This window comes from Canis lupus, chromosome 5 (assembly GCF_003254725.2).
Source record: "Canis lupus dingo isolate Sandy chromosome 5, ASM325472v2, whole genome shotgun sequence".
Taxonomy (NCBI): domain Eukaryota; kingdom Metazoa; phylum Chordata; class Mammalia; order Carnivora; family Canidae; genus Canis; species Canis lupus.
In genome coordinates this window covers 19795090-19815796 of record NC_064247.1, presented here as the reverse complement: position 1 = coordinate 19815796, position 20707 = coordinate 19795090, and the positions used below count along the sequence as shown (strand labels likewise).

Below are 20707 nucleotides of genomic sequence, written 5' to 3'. Positions count from 1 at the left end.
GGCTCTTGGGAGTTAGATGAGTGGGTGCTCCTGGGAGTTAGATGAGTGGGTGCTCCTGGGGGCTGGATGAGTGGGGGCTCCTGGGGATTAGATGAGTGGGGGCTCCTGGGGGTTGGATGAGTGGGGGCTCCTGGGGGCTGGATGAGTGGGGGCTCCTGGGGATTAGATGAGTGGGGGCTCCTGGGGGTTGGATGAGTGGGGGCTCCTGGGGGTTGGATGAGTGGGGGCTCCTGGGGGCTGGATGAGTGGGGGCTCCTGGGGATTAGATGAGTGGGGGCTCCTGGGGGTTGGATGAGTGGGGGCTCCTGGGGGCTGGATGAGTGGGGGCTCCTGGGGGCTGGATGAGTGAGGGCTCCTGGGGGTTGGATGAGTGGGTGCTCCTGGGAGTTAGATGAGTGGGGGCTCCTGGGAATTAGATGAGTGGGGGGCTCCTGAGGGCTGGATGAGTGGGGGTTCCTGGGAATTAGATGAGTGGGGGGCTCCTGGGGGCTGAATGAGTGGGGGCTCCTGGGGGCTGAATGGGTGGGGGCTCCTGGGGGCTGGATGAGTGGGGGCTCCTGGGGACTACCGCAGGCAGCACTTGGCAGACTGTTCTGTCCTCCTACTCCCTGCTAGCTTCCTGGTCCATTCTCCTTGTTCTTCCTGAGACTGGGCCTTAGGCAAAACTGGTAGTTGAAAATACCCCTGGGAGTTGTGTCTTTCCCAGAACATGCTAGAGCAGGAAGGGGGAGCAGGGAGGGCTCCGTGCCGTGTTTGGCCTTCGCCCATTGAGGTCCATGTCAGGGGGGATTCTTCTGCATGCGCCAGAAAAGGGGTGCGAGGCTACATGTTCAAAGCCAAATGAACTCAGCTCAATCCATGGGAATGGCCAGGAGGACGGCACATAGTGTCTGGCCTATCCTCCTGGAAAGAATTTGAGGGAAGACCTTGCAGAAAGGAATTAGAAAAAATAAAAGATGCTTTTGCACCTGTTGCCCTATAAGGGGCAGAGATCCCACAGACATGGGGTCAGGACTATCCCTGGGAATCATTTCAACTTACCAATTTGATGGTCCCAAGGCCAGACTGAGATTCCCAGACAACTGCTTTCTCTACCTTCTTCCTCCAAAAGTTAATAGAAGTAACGGTTTCAGGCCAGCTCTGGCCAACAGCCCTTGCATTGCCTGCCAGCACCTTCTCCCTTTTCAAGCCAACGCAAGGCAGACACAGACACACAGCATCCCCTTGCGACACAGCTGCCTTCTAGAGATTTCTGAGGGATGTTCAGAGTTGGATTTGGGTGAGGCCCTTGAAATTCCCAAGGAGATGGTCTCCACTTGAATTCCAAACCCTGTTTAGGGGAGTTTTTTGGGGGTGGTCAAGGATAGGAACTCCCTTGTTTCCTACTGGGCATCTCTACCTGGAGGTCTTACAGACCCCTTCCATTCAGTGTTCCATTCCCCCCCCTCCACGAATCTGTTCATCATCCTCTCACCCTCATTTTAGTTGAAGTCACCTGAACTCCTCACCCGAGAGTCATTCTAGACCAGGGCTGTCCAACAGGGCATCCCGGGAAGGTGGAGACCTTCTCTGTCTGCAGCCATTCCTAGGATGGCCACCGGCCCCACATGCTGCTGAGTGCCTGACAGGTGGCCGTGCAGCCAAGGGACCAAAGGTCTGATTTCAATCAACTTAAGTAGCCACATGTGCCTAGGAGACCACGCAGTCCCTAAGCTTCCTGCCCCTGCCCCTCATTCGGTCAGTTACCAGGCTGATGGGTCAGTCAGGAAGAGCTTTCCAGAAGGTATGTGTGTGGAAGAAGCATAGGGACACAGCAGAGAAGGGGCAGTGCCTGGGCTAGGCGGAAGGAGCCAGGGCACCAGAGGCTGGGGGTACAGGCAGCCCAAGCGCAGGTGGGGTGGGGGCCCTGATGCCCACCCTGGTTCCAGAACTTGGACCTTGGATGCAATGGAAGGGGCAGCAAGGAGCTGCTGTCACTTTCCGAGCAGAGGGAAGATCAAATCAGAGTGAACACCCTTCAGCTGTGTGCAGGGGGTGCAAGGGGTCCTCTGCTGGGGAGGACTCTGCTCTCCTGAGGCCAAGAGGACAGCGTTTGCTGTTGGGCTGCTCAGGAAACCCAGGTGTGCCAGCTGCAGCTCTGATCCTGTGAAGTCCCCTGCCCCTCCACAGGCCCCAAGGGGACCTCCTCCCTCCCCTTGCCTGACCCCCATCCTTCACCTCAGCTGCAGCACCTGACTCCCACTGCCCCCGAGGCACCAGGGAGGCTGCCTCCCTCTCTCTGCCCTCTCGAGGTCCCCAGGTCTCAGGAGGAAGCCAGGGGCAGGGTTGGGAGAAAGCCACAAGCAAGCTGGGTGGCCGTGCAGCACTTCCTGGGGATTTGGAGCTGCCCTTCCTCCAGCCAGGAGTAAAAGGCCTCTGGGCGCCCCCCACCCCAGTGGGGGCTCTACCCAACAGCACCTGCCCTGCCTCGTTTGTCAAGTGGCGGAGCTGGGATGGGGAGCTGTTCTTACCAGGTACCTTCTCTCCTCTCCCTGTACCTCGTAGCCCCACAAAGCCAGGGTGGAAGCCATCCCTTCTAGAGATGCTCTGCCCTCCCTGCGGGCTTCCTGCCTTCTAGACTCCCCAGAACCAGAGTCAGGGCATCTGATGGGCAGGAGAGGACGCTCAGGCACACGGATGACCAGACTGATCTGCACCTACTAAAGCCCCTCTAAGAACTACCCCCCTGCTCTGCACACCGCCCCCTCCTCTTTGCTCCGCAGCCCAAATGGCTCTCAGGCTATTCATAGGCACCCCAGGGCAACATCCTAAAAGACTGGTCCCAAATGCTTTTTTTTTCCCCATCTCTCCCCACTTCTGCAAAATTCTCCTCACCACACTAGCCTCCTCCAGCTGTTCTCGGGGCCGGTCAGGAAACAGGCAGAGCAGACCATGTAAGATGTAGATGTGGAAATCTTGGATTCAGAGGCCAGCCTGCCATCCAGGCAAGCAGCCTCCCTGTAGAGAGGCCTCCTCTATAACGGGGGACCCTACGGACAGAGGCCGGGGTTACAGGGAAGACAGGATCATGTGGGAGCCATTGGCCCCAGACATAGCCTGCATCCTGGGGCCCCGGAGGGCAGTGAGGCAGTACAACCCAGGGCTGGGCCATGCAGCCCCTGGGACAGGGAACGTGTGGGAAGGGAGCCCACACAGGTGGACACACTGCCCCCAAGGCAGGCCAGTCCTCAGTGCCCTGATTGCAGATGACTGACCGCCTCTGTTCTGAAGCCACCAGGGAAGCAGGACAGGCAGTCACTTCTTTCGGGGGCCCCTACCTCCCCACCAGCCCTCCTGCCTGCACCAGTGCCCTGCCTACTTGCTCCAGGCCAAGGCACCCACGCCATTGCTGTCACCTACGTGACCCGTGCCCCACACCCAGCCGGCACTCTGCCACTGGGAATGTGCAGCTTTGATAGTCGTTGCGTGATTGTTGGATTAACGCCTGTCACCCACCGGGCCGTGAGCTCCACAAGTACGGGGATCACATCCACGTTACTCCGGTTTCCTGCCTAGCACCTTGCCAGGGCCTGGAGCACAAGGGTCGCTCAAGAAAGATGCACTGAGGGCATCAACGGCTGGGTGGGTGGGTGGGTGGGTGGGCGGATGAAATGCGGTTCCTCCCGCACCACTCGCCTCCGGGGTCCCAGGCCATCTCCCCAGCCGGTGGCCAGACTCCTCCAGGACCCACTAGGGGAAGAGTAAGGGCCTGAAGCTTTGAAGACTTGCAGTCACACGGGGACACGCGGGAGGCTGTGCCTGGCCCGGTGCTTGTCACCAGGGTGGGGCGGGGGGTGGCGGCTGTTAGACACCACCTGCTCTGAAGGCAGATCATGTATCAATGAAAAATCACTCTCCGGAGAAAGATGGGCACCGAGGTAGAAGCCCAGGGAAGGCAGGGGAGCGAGGGCAGAGGGCCGCAGCCACGTCGGGGCCTCCGGGGGGGAGCGGAGCCTGGCCACCCCCCTGGCACCGCACAGTTCCCGGGCCCACACCCATCCCTCTGCCCCTGAAGAGTCGAGGGGGGAGGGGGTGGAGCCGGCCCTCCCCCTGCCCACTCTAGCTGTCAATCTGCTGTCTGGCAGAAAGCCTCGAAGCTTCTGACAGCTGTGGGCAACTTTCCCCGGCCCCGCCTCCCGCCCCTGCCTGCCCTCTTCCCCTTCCTCGCCCTCGCCCTCGGTGCCCTTTCCAAACTGCTAGGGACCTGCCTCCTCTCCCTCGGCCTGCCTGCCTGCTGTCCCTCCTCCCTCCCGCCCTCCCTCCTTCCAAGCATCCTCTCTTTCTCTCTCCTTTGTCATCTCTTCCAGTTCTCACAGCTGAGAAACCTGTGTGACCTCCTAAGATTTCTAATGAGATGAGCTTTCAAGCTTCTGTCCAAGGCAAGATGAGTGTGGGGTGTAGGCTGAGTGTGGGGCGTGTGTCCAGGCGTGCACCTGCGGGTGCGGTGGCTGTGGGTTGGGCGGCAGCAGCCGAGGAGTCCCTGGGGTTTCTGGCCCCCCTGAGTGTCCGCCCCTTCCCCAAGGGGGTGGTCACTGGGTCATAGTGACGCCTCTTGAGCTGGACTAGGCCTGGTTTTGCCCAGCTTCTGGGATCTGGGTGCTCCTAGGGACAGAGCCTCTCCCTGGGGCTTGGTGCTGCAGGCAGGTTCAGGGAGAAGATCAAAGTCCATAATTAAGTGTTCAGGGCAAGTTAAGTGCTCCAAACTTTGGTGCTAAAAATATTGTATTTAGCATGCAAATTATGCCCTGACAGCTCCCCAGAGGCTGAGCCCGTGGGTGCCAGCACCTTGTTTGTCATCATCACTGTTATTCGCCAGGTAGTGAGAATATTCCTCCTTCACTGGGTTGACTTAGATTTCATTTTTTTAAAAGCCAGATTTCTGTTTTCAGGGCAGTGCCAACTTGTGGCCCGGAAAGCTTGGAGCAACGACTATGATGGAGGCCAGAGAAGGGAGGCCTACCTGGGCCATGTCACTTGGGGCCTCCCTGCCTCCCCAACCTGCTCCAGAGCAAGGGGGTCCTGATGGGAGACGGAAGTCAGGGCAAGGGGCAGACCAGACCCAGACAGAGTCGACGCCTGGAAGGCCACCTTTTCCACAGAGCTGTCTCTGCCCTGGTGGGCCGCGAGGGCTAAGGACCCTCAGAGGAGGGGGGAGGTGGCAAGTGGGGACAGCCTGGCTTCCCTGGCAGAGGGACGAGGGGAGCCCTGGGTGCGCTGTGGGATTCCCATTGGGAACGTCCTCCCCTCCCATCCTGGTTGGCAGTTGGGGCTCTGGATCCCCCGGGGGCAGGGCTGATAGTGTTCCTGTCTACTTGGGAGGGAGGCCAGGACCGGATTGGGGGGGAGCGGGGGAGGCAGGCGCACACACATCTTCTCCCGGGTCATCCTCTGAGCAGCGACCTCCCTCCTTCCCCACAGTGTCCACCCTGGCGGCCGTGGTCGGGGTCACCCTTTCTTGGAGGGGGGCTGCAGGAGGCCTCCCAGACTCTGATCCCGGCACAGACACCAGGGCTGTGGCTACACCTTCCGCAGAGGATGAAGGTGGGCGCAGTGCCCTGCCACCCAAGGGGCCTCACATGGGACTCTTGTCAGAGTTTTATTAGTTCGGAGCGTGTGTAGTGATGTTACAGAGTCTGGGGCCCAGGGGCTCCCCGAAGCTGCAGCCTCCCCTCCTCCCTCAGGCCGAGTGGCGGTCAGCAGCTCCCTTGGCCGAGGGCTCATCTAAGGCGGAGACAGTGGAAGGGAAAGGGGACTGGAGAGAGAGGAGGCAAAGGGGGAGAGAGAGTGGTTTTGTGGCAGGAGGCAGCCCCCAGAGGCCCTCCAGCACCCCGACCCAGGCCCCAGATGTGGTCACAAGCCTGCTGTCCCTGCCCGCTCCCAGGCAGGCCCAACAATTGCTACGAGAAGGGATGCAGAGTCTGTCGGGAGACAGCAGGGTGGGTTTGGGGGTGGCTCCTCTCCCCACAGACCTTCCGGGGGCCCTTCAAGACCAGAGTCCCTGCGGTCGGCAGGTATGGAAAGCACGTGGGTGCTGGAGCGAGGTGGGCCGGGGCGGGACCCACTGCTGTGGAAATAGAGGCTCCTGGGGGGCAGGACAGGGAGCAAGTGAAGATTTTTGGCTTGGGCTTCTCTGGGGTTCAGCCTGTGGGTCTGGTATTTACATGGGTCTCCCAGGACTGAAGCTGCCTGGGGCCTTGGCAAGAGCTCTGGCTTCCCCGGGCATGGGCCTCGTGGGGTGTGAACTGTCCATCCCCACCCACCGCCCGCCCCGGCATCGGCCTGTGAAGACCAAGCCAAACCTACCAGAAAGCACGGTCTCTGAGCCCCACCTCTGACCCCGGCAACCCCAGAACCCCACAGAAAGGTCGGAGAAGGCGGCTGCGTCTTTGGTGCCAAGGAGGGAGGGCCCAGAGGTGGGGGGGGCGCTCTGTGAGCTGCCCCTGAGCCAGGGGTCCGGCCCGAGGGCCGGCAGCGTGCCTGGCTCCCTAGCACTACCCCGGCAGATGAGGGTGTGCGAGCACGGAGGGGCGCAGAGCCAAGCTAACACTGCAGGACCCGCCGGGGCAAAGAGAAGGCCTGGTCCGCCCTGCGCCCCCTCCCCTGTCCACGGCTCCCCGGAGCTGAGACCCGGCCGGCCTGGGCGGGGAGGCGGGAAGCAGGCTGCTGTGCAGGTGGGCAGCAGGTCAGCAGTGCAGGATCTTCAGGAAGGCCTTGCGGAACTCAATGTTGAAGGTCGTGTAGATGATGGGGTTCACGGCGCTGTTGACATAGCCCAGCCACGTGAAGGCGCTGTACAGGACGGGCGGGATGTTGCACTCACAGTGTATGTTCAGGATGTGGGTGATGAAGAAGGGCAGCCAGCAGATGATGAACACGCCTGGGGGAGAGGGCGGCGGTCAGGCGGGCCCCTGGGGCCAGGGGAGGCTGGGCTGGGAAGGCCCATACTCGGTGGGCACCAAGATTGGGTGCTACGGGCCCTGGCCCAGGAGCACTGCAGGAGGAGTCCCCATCTCAGACTCTAGAGCTGTCCCTGACACCCGTTTGCAGTGAAGGTCACTTTACGTCCCTCAGCCTTACTTTCCTCATCTGCCAAATGGGCATAACACCCACACCTACCCCTCTAGGGAAAGATGAGCTTGAAAACAAATCCATAAGGTTAACATTCTGACACAAGTCAGTAGAAATGGAAATGTTTACTCTACTCTCTGGTCACCTTTGGGAACGTCTTCCTTCACACCTGGAAGTGGAGCGTGTGGTCATTGCAGCGTGGGATGCACGGTTTGAGCCCAAGTGACAAAAGGAAGAGTTAGGTACCCATCTCCCTCAGACTCCCTGGCATCTCTGTGGGGTAGACAGGGAACTGGGGCTCCCAAAGGCTCTGTGATGTACACAAGGCCACCCCGCTCATGAGTGACAAAGCCAGCCGAGCGAGACCTGAACTCCAGTTTATCGAGCCCCCCCGCCCCCTCCCATGGCCATGCTCTCGCTCCACCTTCCCCCAGGCCTTGGAGGCCACCACTTGCGTATTCCTGCATCGGGATGCTCTGACCTAGACTGACCCCCCCCGCCCCCACTGGCTTTGTCTGCCTGACTCAGGACCTGCTGCCCCAGTGGGCCCCTCGGTATGGAGGCATTGTGAGCACAAAGTGCCCCACAAGCACCCTGGGAGTCCCCAGGACCACAGCGAGACCCCATGGACAGAAGCCACAGGCCCGGCTCTCACCCTCAGCCCGGTGACCAAGGATCTGTCCTTTAACCTGCCATGACTCAGTGCATGCATTCACAAAAGCAGGGAGGTAACACCTGTCCCACTCACATCACAGGATTGGTGGGAGGCCCAAGGGGATGGTGAGTGTGGCAGGGTGTCCCATGAGACCTTGGTGCTAGAGGGCAGGGAGAGTCACAGCAGCCCCTCCTGTGCCCACCACCCACGTCAGCCCAGCCTTGTGTTTTGACTCCAGTCCTGGTTTTCTAGGAGACTTTTATTCGAAAGCCTTGGCTGGCTGACGGAGCCACACCCTCCTCCAGAGGGACCCCCCTCCCAGCCCTGTTTCTCTGTTCCCAGCTCTGGTCCCACGGGGCCTTGGTTGAGCTGGGGTGAACTGAATTTCCCACTCCTCAACAACTAAACCACCCTGATAACACTTGGCTGTGTGCACCGCTTTGCCCTTTAGGAAATGCTTTCTTTCACCTTTGTAAACCTTTGACCACAGCAAACAACCCTGAGAGCTAATCTGCTGCTGAGGGGACTTCAGAGAGAGAAAGTGACTTGCTTAGGATCTCGGGGTTCTGGGGGTCACTATGGTATCTCAAGCTCACAGACTCTGAGGTCAGACTCCCTGAGTTTAAATCATAGGTCTTCCTTGATCACGTTATATGCCCACTCCAAACCTCAGTTTCCCCGTCTGTAAAATGAGCATTAATTAGAGAATCTACTTAATGGCCTACGTCAATGGGTGTGGCCTGCAATCTGAGAAAGTGCCCTTCCCGAGGCTCACCGGCCATGGCTAGGAAGGGGATGGCAGGTAAGGGGACCCAGAGTGATGGGTCCTTTCCTCGGTAACGGTGGGACAGAGCTGGGCCGGCCCGACTCACCGAGAACAATGGCGAGCATCTGAGTGGCTTTCTTCTCCTTCTGCTGGGAGAGCTTCCTGCGGCTCATGGTCTTGAGAGAGGTCCGGGTTTTGCCATTGGGCATGGACTGGATCTCAAAGATCTTGGCAATCTTGGGGTGGTCTTTGGCATGCCCATTCTTCTCTGGTTTGGCGGGGCTGTCGGCAGTGCTGTGGAGGCCGTGGTGGGACGGGTCGGGGAGGGTCAGCTGGTGGTGGCTGGGTGGTATGGGACTGTACCGGGTCCTCTCGGGGGGGCTGGTGCTGGACAGCATCTCCATCTCCAGTTCCTGGGCTCGGCGGGCAGCCTCCTGCACGGAGGCAGAGAGCTCTGGGTAAAGCCAGGCAAGTTCTCAGGCATTAGCCACTCAGCCTCACCGGGTGCCCCTGGCCCTCCCCTATCCTCCTTTAGAGACTCCTACAAACATCACGGGTCACTCTGCCAGAGAGACAATGAGGATAATCACCGGGAGGCAGGAATAGTCTGGGACTAGGACCCAGGACCCACGGCAGCCCCTGCCTGCAGGTCATCCCCAGCCCCTGTCCCAGAGCCTCATTAACTCCATAAGCATTTGTGGGAACTTAGTACCACAACACTTTCCTCTCTTGTTAACTGAGCAACACGTACCAAGCACCAGCTAAGTGACCGAGCTGGCTGCTGGGAATACATCACTGGTTGATGTTCGGTGCCTCCTTCCAGGAGCTCCTGTTCTAGCTGCATAGAGGGCACCCCTCTTCTCCCTGCAGGGCACCTGCACCCTCACTCACACGTGGGTTCCACATGTTCCTCCTAGACCAATCTGGGTGCCAAAGAGCTAACCCCTGAACCCCCCATCTTTCCTGCTGGGCTGACCTGGGGACCCTGCTGGCGGTCCACTCACGGGCTTCCAGGTTCTTCCCTGCCTTGGGGTCTCCATCTGAACATCCAAAGTGCAGCTTTGCTGTGTGCCTGGGTGGTGTAACCCTAGCCCAGTCCCGAGTCCCTGTTGGGAACCCATCTCATAAAATGACTCCCTGGGGTCCTGCCCTTGCCCTGCAGGTGGACAGTGGGGGCCCTGCTTCCTGGGGACACCCGACTTGGACTTCGTGTATGGCCCTGTGTGGGCTCCCTGTCCCAGCCAGGGATGAGACCCCTGCTGCTTGAACCCTGATGCTCCCATCGCTGGGCAGAGCCTGGGGTCGGCTGTGATTCTGCGTCTCTGGGCTCCACTTACAGGCTGCACTTCCCCACCAGCCCTGGGGTTACTCGGCTCCCTGCCCTTCCACCCTGCCCCCCATGCCCTGCCTCCAGCCCCAGAAACCGCCTGTAGGAGCCTAGCACAGGCAAGTGGGAAGAATGGCGGATGTGTGGATTTCGGAGTCGCATGGGTTTGGGCTCAAATACACATTATCTTACTAACTAAATGTCTTGCCTTGGGTGAGTTACCTTCCCTCTGTGAGCCTGTTTGCTCTTCTTTAAAATTAAAATCAATAAGCCTAATAAGACCTATCTCTCAGGGTCGCTGTGAGGATTTGATGAAATAATAGGAACATGGCGGGTGTTCAATGAATGGTAATAGCCATTCTTCTTATTTTTCTTATCTTATGGCCGAGTCCTCTCTCCGAACCACCTCCTTGTGCTGGGAGTGCCTATCTGTGCCTTGCAGAACTGAGCCATCTTGCTGCGTGCCTGCTTGTGACTTGTGCATGGGGAGTCTGGTCTCTGCTGAAGCTAAGTGGGAGAGCCTGGGAGGTGCTCCTCCCTTTGACCAGCTGGTGAGCTGAGAATCATGGTAGGTGGGTTTCCCTAGGGGCAGAAAGACCTGGCTCTGGGTCCCTGACCTGAGCACTTACCACTCTCCGCCTGTTCACTGGGAAACTCCCATTGGACTTCATGATAACGGTGCAGAGTTTCATGTCCTCAGGGTGAGTGCAGTTGCCCTGTGGAGTGAGCCAGGACACTGGTCATGATGGGCAGGGGCCGGGGACAGACACCCGACATGCAGTAGTCAGGCTGGGCACAGGGGCTCCCAGAAGGGCAGAGTAGGTGGGTATGGGCCAGGGGAGGCAAGAGTGAAGGTTGGTACTATGATGAAAGATCGTGGGCAGGACAAAGGCCAAAGAGATCCTGGTTTTCTGGGCACGTGCTAGGCATGCTCGTATCCCTCTCACACTGAATCCTCAAGACCACGCTGAGAGGTTGGCATTAGGACTCCCATTTAACAGATGAGAAAACTGAGGCTCAGAGAAGTTAAGTAACTTGCCCTAGGTCACTCAACAAAAAGGTGAGAGTGCCAGGCCTTGAACCTGATGTGTCTAACCCCAAAACTCTGGTTCCTTCCACGCCCCCACACTGTCTTCCTCAGGGATGACTGAGCAGAGGGGAAAATTCACAAGACATAAGGGAGTGGGGAGAGAATGAAAGAAAGGCAGAGGAGAGGAGGGTGAAAGAGCCAGGGAGGAGGGAGGAGGTGTGCATGGAGGGGAGGACAGGGACCCAGGAGGAGGGAGGAGGTGTGCATGGAGAGGAGGACAGGGAGCTGGGGTTGGGGGGGCGAGAGGAGGTGTGCATGGAGGGGAGGAGGAGGAGGTGGAAGGTACTGGAGAGGGCGGGAAGGACAGAGCAAGGACAGGGAGAAGAGAGGGGCCACAGCCAGGAAAGGACAAGTGATGGGGAAAGGAGGGTTTCAGACACAGATCTAGCCGACTTCTCCTCCCCCCAGGTGGCATCCGCCTCTGGCCCCCCCCTTCCCACTCCTAGAGACTCACTCCCTCCGCTGAGGTCTGAGCCTTGGACTGGGCCCTGCCCTGGTGCTGGGAACCCCCTCCCTGGACCCTCACCCACCCACCAGGCCCACCCAGCACAGGCCAGCCCTCTCCGTCCTGGGGGGGGTCAGGGAGGGCACTGGAGGGCAGGAGGGATCTGGGGACCTTGAGTGGGGCCTTCAGGTTGGCCCTGAAAGCCCGGCTGCTACGCTTCGTGTTGACCCGCTTGCGGCGCCTGCGGAGGACGATGTAGATCTTGATGTAGACCAGCAGGGTGACGATGAAGGGCACGTAGAAGGAGACGATGGAGGAGTACACCACGAATGCGGGGTTGGCGATTATGCACTCGTTCTGGTCTGGGGGGAGAGCCAGACGGGATGTCAGCAGCCGTGGGGCGTGCAGGCACCACCACCACCGCAGACTGTCCCCTCCTCCTCCGCGGGACCCAGCCCAGCCATGTGACAGAGTACGCCTGGGGGTCTGAGGTCGCCTGGAAATGCTAGATGGAAACGGACCCACGGTGTAAACCGGTGACTGAAAAGTAGACCCTGAGCGAGAAGCCAAGCTGCGTCCAAGCTTTCCCACTCATATTCCCCCCTGACTTCAGCGTTAGTTTTGTCATCCACCGACACCCAAGTGGAGCTGGAGTGTTCAGAAAAAAATAACAAGAAAATTATTTTCAAAGAGTGAACCCTTATTGTAGGCCTTCCTGTGTACTTGGGGGCCGTCTACCACCTCCCAGGTTTAGAACAAGGTAACTCGGTCCCGTTTGCTGAACTCACCTGTGCTCCAGTGCACTGCCAATGCCCTCCTGGTTTACCAGATGTCTGTCCTCTACCTCAGGGCCTCTCCAGACAGATCTGAGCATATCAGGCCCTACTCGCGCTCCTTGAAATTCCCACAGAGTCAGATTGCAAGGCTTCCCTGTGTCCTGCCCTGTAACAGTCTCCGAGGTACACCTGCATGGCCTCTATGCCCCGCCAGCAGGCAGGCAGGCACAACCCCTCCTCTGCCTCAGACGCACAGGACAGGCGCCCTGAGCTAGCTCCTGCTCGAGTCTACCTTTCCTGCTTCAGGTAACTCAGGTCTGTGCTGGGCAGGGCCAGCCCTTGGGCTGCAGCCTCCTTACACAAATACCATTGCTGGGGGTGGGGGTGAGGGTGGTGGATGGGGCCCAGTAGTTGCCACCCATGAGTGTGTACACACACACACACACACACACACACACACACGTACACATGTGGTTTGTGCGGCTGTCTGACTTGCTTCAATTTAATAAACAAAGTTGAAAATGGCCAGACATCCTCCCGAGTCATTATCCCCACTCCTCACCCAACTCTATCAGGCCCAAGCTACTGTTCCTCTCCGGCCCATCCAGGTACACTCAGAGTCAGGCTTGGCCAGGGGGATAGGGCCCGGCCTCAGTCCCTATCTCTGCATCAGGGGCTCAGCTCCCTTGGGGCCCTGTGCACGGGGCCAGCGGAACCCCAGGCAGACAGAGGCAGGACTCACCTGTGTTGTTGAGTCCGAAGAGCAGTGGGCAGGAGATGGTGAAGGACAGGACCCAGACGATGGCGATCATGACAGTGACTCGGCGCTTGGAGCTGTAGCGGGTGTTGTAGAGCATGGGCATGGCCACAGCTGTGTACCTGCGGGGGCGCAGGGCGGGGGACCTTAAGTCTGGGTGCAGGCCCAAGGACCCCTCATTCCACAGCACATATACACCAGAGACACCTTGTGCCTTGGGGAGTGACAGTTGTCACCTCCCTGAGGTCTTCCTGTCAATCTCTCCTGTCTCCTGCCCCAGCTCAGACAGCCAGGGTGCACAGGTGCAGTTTCAAGGGTGCTGTCAGAACTGAGTTTTCTCTTCTCTACCAGCCACTGGGTACCTTTGGTAGCATCTCCATCCGGAGGATGGCCTCTCTTTAGGAGGTCTGTACTGTCCCAGACACATGTGCACCTACACACATGTGCAGATATGCATGAGGAGATATGTGTGCACACTCACACACATATATGCACGCACAAACACATGGGCCCGAGGACACACGGTCAGCCGTACAGTATCAGAGAGATCCTGCCCCTGAAGGAGAGACGGGGAAGCCTGAAAAGTGAATGGCCTGGGTCCCCTTTCCCACCCTAGCTGGGCTCACCTGTCAATGCTGATGGCACACAGGTTCAGGATGCTTGCCGTGCACATCATGACGTCCAGAGTGACAAAGATGTCACAGTGAATCCTGCTGAATTTCCACTCACCTACCACCTGGGGACAAAGCACCATAATGGGTGGACGGCAGAGGGGGAGATGAGCCCAGGCCCTATAGCGGGGCTCTCCTTCCTGGGGCAGATGGGGCCTCAGGCTCGGCAGGCAGCTGTGGGAATCTGTGAGTCTCCAGCTGGGGCCCGGGGGAGAAGTGGGCCAGCGAAGGGGAGTTCGAGGCCCTCGCTCCTGGTCCCCTCTCCTCCTAGACACATAAGGCCACTTTGTGCCAAGGACTGGGCTAGAAGATGAGCACCTTCAACTGAGTCTCTCAACTTTCCGCCTTCATGTGTAAAACAGCCCAGTGATCGGCCTGCAATCCCATGCTACCAATGGGGAAACTGAGCCTCAGAGAGGGGCAGTGACTTGCCCCAGGCCATTTAGCTCAACTTCTGATCCTGCCGGGCCCAGGTTCCTGGGGGAGCTCCCTCAGAGCCAGGGCGCAAACCTGTCTGTTAAGGACAGCTGTGAGGACCAAGGCTCAGAAACCGAGAAGACGGCGCTACTCTTGGTCAGACCTGGAGAGTGAGGGACAGAACACGGGGACTCGAGCTGTGGGAACTGGGGGGGGGTGGCAGGACAGGGGTGCTGTGCCCATATATCCTGTATGATGGGAATGAGGAGGCCCGCTCCCCTCGAAAGCATCCTGCATCCTTCTCCCCCTTGCACACACACACTCCCTCCCCCCTTACACACACCTTCATGCCTCCTGTTCACACACACGGGTGCACACACTCACACGGCAGGCTGGCCCTGGGCAACTGGGGAAGTTCGGGGCACCCTGGGTCTGAGCACAGAGTCGAGACGGGGAGATACATCCGGGCCTTCTCCCAGCAGGAGACAAAGGAGCAGGGCAGTGGCCTCCCAGGGCCTGGGGCCGGGCAGGCCCCACTTCGCCGCACATCACGGCGCGGGCTGGTGCGAACGTGCTTGTTCTCTGCACTGCCCCTTCTTTTCTGCTCCCTGGCATGAAACCAAACGTTGCCACCTAAGCTCCATGACAGGAACTGTGGCCGTTGTTCTCGGGCATGAAGAAACAGCAGCTCGCCCCAACAGGAAGTCACCTTCTCTGGGCTCCCGTGGCCCATACCAGGGCCCATCCCACGTGGCAACACAGGGCTCCCCGAGTTGCAGGTCTGGACGGCGGGGGGGGGGGGGGGGGGGGGGGGGGGGGGGGGGGCGGGTAGGGAGCTTCCCAGTGTAAACAGCACCTCCCATTAGGGCACCGCTGGGAGGGCCCCAGGCCCACCTGGTCCACCCTCCACCTTGAAGCCCTCCTAGACTAGGACCTCAGGGCTGCTTCTGTGTCCCCGGGGATCCAGGTCTGAGATACTTGGGCCCTCTTCCTAGTCCTCTTCCCTCTTCCCTGCCTTTCTTCTTTCCCATAGACACTCACGAGCAGTTTACTACGTGCCAGGCTCTGCCCTAGACTCTGGGGTGCGGTGGTGAACAGCACTGGCATAGTCCCTGCCTTTAGGGAGCTCTCATCCCCACCCCCAGAGGCCTTTCTGGAGCTCAGAAGAAGGGAGGGTTTTCCTCCACACTCCTGGGGGCAGCTGACTCAAAGACTCAAGAGAAATTGTTGGCAGCCACCTACACCTACTATGGGCATGTGGGCATCTCACGCTCGCACAAGACAGGGTTGCTGTGCCCGTTCATGGGCGAGGGACCTGAAGCTCAGAGGGCTCCCCCAGCAAGTGTGCAGCAGGGCTGGGATTGAAGCACGGTCTTCAGGTAGCACATCCGATGCTCTCTCATAAACTGTCTTGGGAAGGATCATTTAGCTTGTCAAAAGAGGAGATAATTATGTCAAAATTACTCAATGTACATAAAGCATGAAAGGAGAGATTGTCGTTGCAAAGAGGGACCGACCTGGAGGCAGAGAACAAAGTGGACTTCCCATGATCACCTGGTGATCACCAGGTTTGCTGGTGTGACTCCAGGGCTGTGTCTCTGCACCTTTGGGCACCACTTTACTGACCTCGTTGTTCACATGAAGCTGAGCCCTGCAGGGTGGGCCATGAGCTAGCTCGGCAAAATCCTAATAACTGGCCTCTATTAAGCACTATGTGTCAGGCACTGTCCCAAACATTTCACACTCAGCTCTATGGATGGTGCTAGGCCAACGATAAGGCTTCTACCCCTTGAAAGTTCCAGCCAGTGACACCCCCTCACTCAGCAGCTTTGCACACTTCTTTTCTCAGGCTGGAGTGTAAGCGCCTTGCTCCCTCCTCTGGATAATTCTTCTGAAAGCATCACTTCTTCCTGCAGGACCGCCTTGTCTCCACAGTCACCCCCATCGCGTTCCCACATCCCTTGTGGGGACTGCTCTGTTGTCACCTCCATCAGACTGCACTACAGTAGTCCTATCGGGTCTTCATCGATGGCAGGCAGTGCCCCGAGGATGCCATAGGACAGGGAAGTGCTCAATACCTGTTGAATGAGTAAACAAGTGCGACCTTGGTGTGTTCCCTTCTCAGTCTCATCTACCCCTCTGGAAAAGGCACACAGTCAACCCTCACCTCACAGAGTGGGGAGGCTGAAATGCAGACAAGTGACCCTGGTTCTTTTCTCTCGGGACCTTCTCCAGATGGAAGGTAGTAGAGTTGGGAATTGGAACTGGTCCTCCCACTGCAAACCAGCGTGCTTTCCATATGCTGAGCAGAATAAATCACGCACATCCAGTCCCGTGCTAGACATGCACGGGGAGGCCGTCAGACAGGACGTGGATGGATGGAGTCTGGTGGCCCTCACAGGCATGGGAGTCATGGAGGAAGGGGACCCCTGGCCTCTGGCATCTGTAGATTGTATGTCTGTTGTTTGCTTCCTTTGGGTTCTCCCTTAACATCTGTTTTGAGTGTTCCAGCCTGTTTGGGCTGTGCTAAAGGAACCCAGGGGGGTGATGACAGCAACATACGGAGGAGACACAGGGAGCCCCCAGGCAGGGAGACTGGGAGAGATACCACTTTGGACTGGGCTCCCCTCCTCACTTCAGCTTCTCCTTCTAGATGTCTCCTCTGCTCAAGCCTATAGAATTTCATGCTTTCCTTTAAAAATGGAGGAGCCTTCCCTCCCAGCCAGGATTTACCTCCATGGCACAGGTAAATCCCTCTCTCGCCCAGGCGGGAAGGTAAACTGCCCAGTGATGAGTGACCTCGATTCCCAAACTCCACCCCAGAGTCCTAGGCTGAGAAAGGGGCAGGATCCAGGACCCAGACCCCAGCCCCTGCCACATCTGCCTGTCAGCTCTGGAAAGTGTCCACCAGGAGGTGGCTCCACACTTAGGGACGCAGTTAGTGGTTTCTCCCCTTGCTGTGCGATCGGAGCAAAAACAGGCAACCTCTCAAAGCTTCTGTTTCCTCCTCCGTACACTGAGAATAGTCTCAACTCCCAGGATTAACATGAGTGCTGAGTCCGTGTCTGCGAAATGCCTGGCGTGGTGCCTGGACCACAGCGGGGACTAGCTACTCTCTGTTCGGAGATGCAGAGCTGGGCTCTGTCCTGGGCCAGCCCTTGGTGACCTTGCTGAGCAAAGGGCCTGCGGCACAGCCCACACGGAGACCCCTGCCTGTGGATCCCAGACATGGGCTCTAGACCAAATGGGGGAAGGGGGGAGGGATAAGGAGCACACACAGCAGCAGCTTCCACTTTTGAAGTGGGAAGAGGGAACAGGAAGCTTCTGGTCTGGAAGCATGAACATCTCCCTTCCTTGAGGATACTCCTCAGTTACTCCCATTTCCAGCATGATCTAATGAACCTACCGGGGCCAAACAGGGTTCCAGGTGGGAATTGCCAGCGGCATGATCTCTCTGACCACCAGGGTCACCACCTGTGAAATTGGTGTTCGTGACATGGTGACCTCGCAGGGCTGCCCTGAGGGCTACACGGGGAAAGCTGGGCATGGAGGACTTGGCAGGAGGTGTGGCACTTAGCAAGCACTCTCAAGCTGGTAGTTGCGATTGTCAAGGAACAAGCAGCCCATTTTATAAGGAGAAAAACTGAGCCCAGAGTGGAGGAAGAGGCCAGGCCAGCTGAGAAGGCACCGGGCAACTTGTTGGCAGGAACCAGCACAGAGCCTGGACTCCAGGCCCCCGGGCAGCTCCTTCCAGGCGGGGGTGCAGACCTACCTCCAGGTAGACAACCCAGGGCATGACGAGCGTGGCCACCAGGAGGTCGGCCACGGCAAGGCTGACAATCAGGTAGTTGGTGGTGGTCTGCAGCGCCTTCTCGCGGGACACGGCCATGCACACCAGCACATTGCCGAAGACGATGATGAAGATGAGCAGGGTAAGCAGCATGGCGTAGTAGTTGTAGTGGGGCTTGCCGGGCTTTCCTTCGGACCCGTTGAAGGGCCGGCTCCAGTTCTGGCTCTCCAGATCATCATCGTACCAGGACAGGTTCAGTGGATCCATCGGGGCAGCGGGGCCACTGGGTGGCCAGGCTCTGGTCAGGGAAAATGGACACGGGGACACAGGAAGTGAGTAGGAGGACCTCCCAAAGCGTGCTGCCTCCCGTGGAAAGCTCCAGAGCTGAAATCAACCACCGGCAGTTAGTAGACTTCTCCAGCCTCAGGATTTTCAGTTCTGTGTCAAGCAATTTTCTCAAAACATTAGAGCCTGCTGCCACTATTCTACTGGCAAGTTCTTGCAGATGGCAAAACAAATGAGCAAGGATAGTGTTTTTTTTTTTTTAAGTATAATAAAATAAATGAGCTTGAAAAGAGCTGATCACTCATTTATCTATTTATTCAACAAACACTTTGTAAGCACATCCCATGCACCACACAACTGAGACAAGTTAGCGAGGACTTCCAGCTTCTAGAGACACGAGTGGGACTATGCATCCATCCGTTTTTGATTCTATAAATATTACTGAGCATTGCTCTATGTAGTGCTAGAAACACGGGCAGGAACAAAATAGACATGGTTCTCTCGCTCACATTCTAAAAGAAACAACAGCCAGTAAATCAATCAGGCAGTTACACCTCTAAGCAGTGGGCCCTAGGAAATGGAATGCAGTAGAGACACAAAACCTAGTTTAAGAATTGAAAGAAGACTTTCCAGAGGAAGTGAAGTTTGGCAGACACTCGGAGGTGTGTAGGAATTAGCCAGGGGAAGAGCTGAGAGCCCAGGGAAGGGTCTTGACACAAGAAGCAACATAGCAAATGATAGAGCAAGAGAGCGGGCACCCAGTGGAAGGCTAGAAGAGATTCATCCAGGACAGCTGAAGCCCAGAGGGACTTGGCATGAGCTAAACGGATGGGGGACGGGTGCGGGTGCCACAGCAAGATCCTAGAAAGCCTTACAAGTCATGCTAGATTTGACCCTGAGGGCAGTGGGAACCTTGTGATCAGATATGGCTCCCACACAGAAGGTTCCAACTGCTGTATAGTGGATGGAAGGGTGTGGCTATAGGAGCCCAAGGAGGAGATGATGAGCTTCTGCAAGAAAACCCCGAGGACTTCCTGAAGGTGGTGCCATTCGAGATACATAAAAGGAGCAATCAGCCAGGCCAACGGAGTTTGGGAGACATTGCAACTAGAGAGAAGACAACACAGTACCAGACAACAAACAATTCTGTTTGGCTAAAAACGTAGGGCACGAGGCGGGGAAGGGGATGAAGCTAGAGGACAATTCATAGGCCAGATTGGGTCTCATAACCTGACCGCTCAGGTTCATAGGAAGGACCACTGGGCTGGTGTTTTAGAAAAGTGGCTGCTGCAGTGTAGGGGGACCTTAGGGGGGGGCAGTCTGTGGCTGTAATTCAGGTAAGAGACGGTGGCGGTCTGAATGAGGGTGGCAGAAACGAGAATGGAGAGGTGTTCAGAATCAGTAGTAACTTGTAAGTCAGTTCCGTGGAATTTGGTCACTGGGTAGATGTGGGATGAGAAAGGCTGGGGGGAAATGGGGAGAGAGGGTGTAGAGGAGACTGCCTTTCTGCCTTGGGCTCTGCAAGGCTGGAGGTGCTGCTCACTGGGAACGGCAAGCAGAGAGCCTGAGCGGCAGACTCGAGATGCATCGGGCATTGATGAGCTTGACAGCCTGTGTTTTGGTTGTGATTGGAACATAATGCACAGATAATACAGCCGGCTTTCCTGCTAACAAAAGTGTTCCTATTTTACATGACGGAATTAAGCTTATCAGTATTTCAAGGCATTCCACACAAAGCATCGTGACTTCCAGGTGCTTTGCTACCTGCAGGGGTTTGAAATCCACTAGTTTATGGGAGGAACGTGGTACCGGGTCCAAATCAGGGAGGGGGGCACACCAGCTGCCACGGGTCAGAGGGGCCTTTGCAGACGGGTCTGCCCACCTTACACCCTCATCCTTGTCTGATGCACCTGCTCCGCTAGCTCTTAGCAGGAGTGTGGATGGTGTCCCACCCAGCGCCACCAGTCTGGAGTCTCTGGGGAAGGCAAAATGCCTAATTCCACATGGGGTGACGTGAAATGACACCCGTGCAACAGATCTTCCAGCTTGAGGTGGTGAAGCGCGGGTCAGAGTGACACTGCAGACACATCCCTTCCTCTTCTCAGTTGGAGCACAGAGTGGGGGAGCTGCACACGTGCATGGGTCAGGCGACAGGGGCTGCCCCTGCCCTTCAGTTTCTCAGTTAGGATCTAGTGGGCCTGCTGGGCATCAGGCAATGTGCCAGGCATGGCTGGGGGCCTGGAGACCTGGAGGCCTACTTCCCCCAGGGTTCCTGAAGGTTCTCTCTGCGATCTGGCTTCATATACCTGCAGAGGACTTGATAGCTTGCTCCAATACATATACATATCATATAATAGATATATTATCTCATTTATCCTCAAAACAACCTCTAAGGCTTATAATTACTATCCCCACTCAACAAATGGGAAAAGTCTTTGGAAAACTTCTCTTCCCTTCCCAATGCTTGCCTAGACCCTACACGTCCTTCAAAGCAAGGCTTACACAGAATCCTCCTGCCCTGGATCCATCTGATACATTACAGAAAGAATGAGAAAACCTGGGAAATCCTAAATGCCTTGGAGACCCTATTAATATCTTGGTGCAGGATTTTCTCCCAACCC

At 57.5% G+C, this 20707-nt stretch overlaps 1 protein-coding gene across 2 annotated transcripts in view; it reads right to left on the bottom strand.

The window, feature by feature from the left end:
• Positions 1–5634: 5634 nt before the first annotated feature.
• Positions 5635–20707, bottom strand: part of DRD2 (dopamine receptor D2) — a 62016-nt gene continuing 46943 nt past the window's right edge. The window contains exons 2-8 of one of the 2 annotated variants that reach the window (XM_035716195.2): positions 17784–18099; positions 13550–13659; positions 12909–13045; positions 11562–11752; positions 10485–10571; positions 8635–8962; positions 5635–6916 (exon numbers count right to left, since the gene is read on the bottom strand). In XM_035716195.2, the coding sequence (XP_035572088.1) occupies positions 6723–6916; positions 8635–8962; positions 10485–10571; positions 11562–11752; positions 12909–13045; positions 13550–13659; positions 17784–18068 (1332 nt within the window). In that variant the 5' untranslated portion in view covers positions 18069–18099 and the 3' untranslated portion in view covers positions 5635–6722. The remainder of the gene's footprint in view (positions 6917–8634; positions 8963–10484; positions 10572–11561; positions 11753–12908; positions 13046–13549; positions 13660–17783; positions 18100–20707) is intronic. The other variant, XM_035716196.2, reaches the window with a different exon arrangement.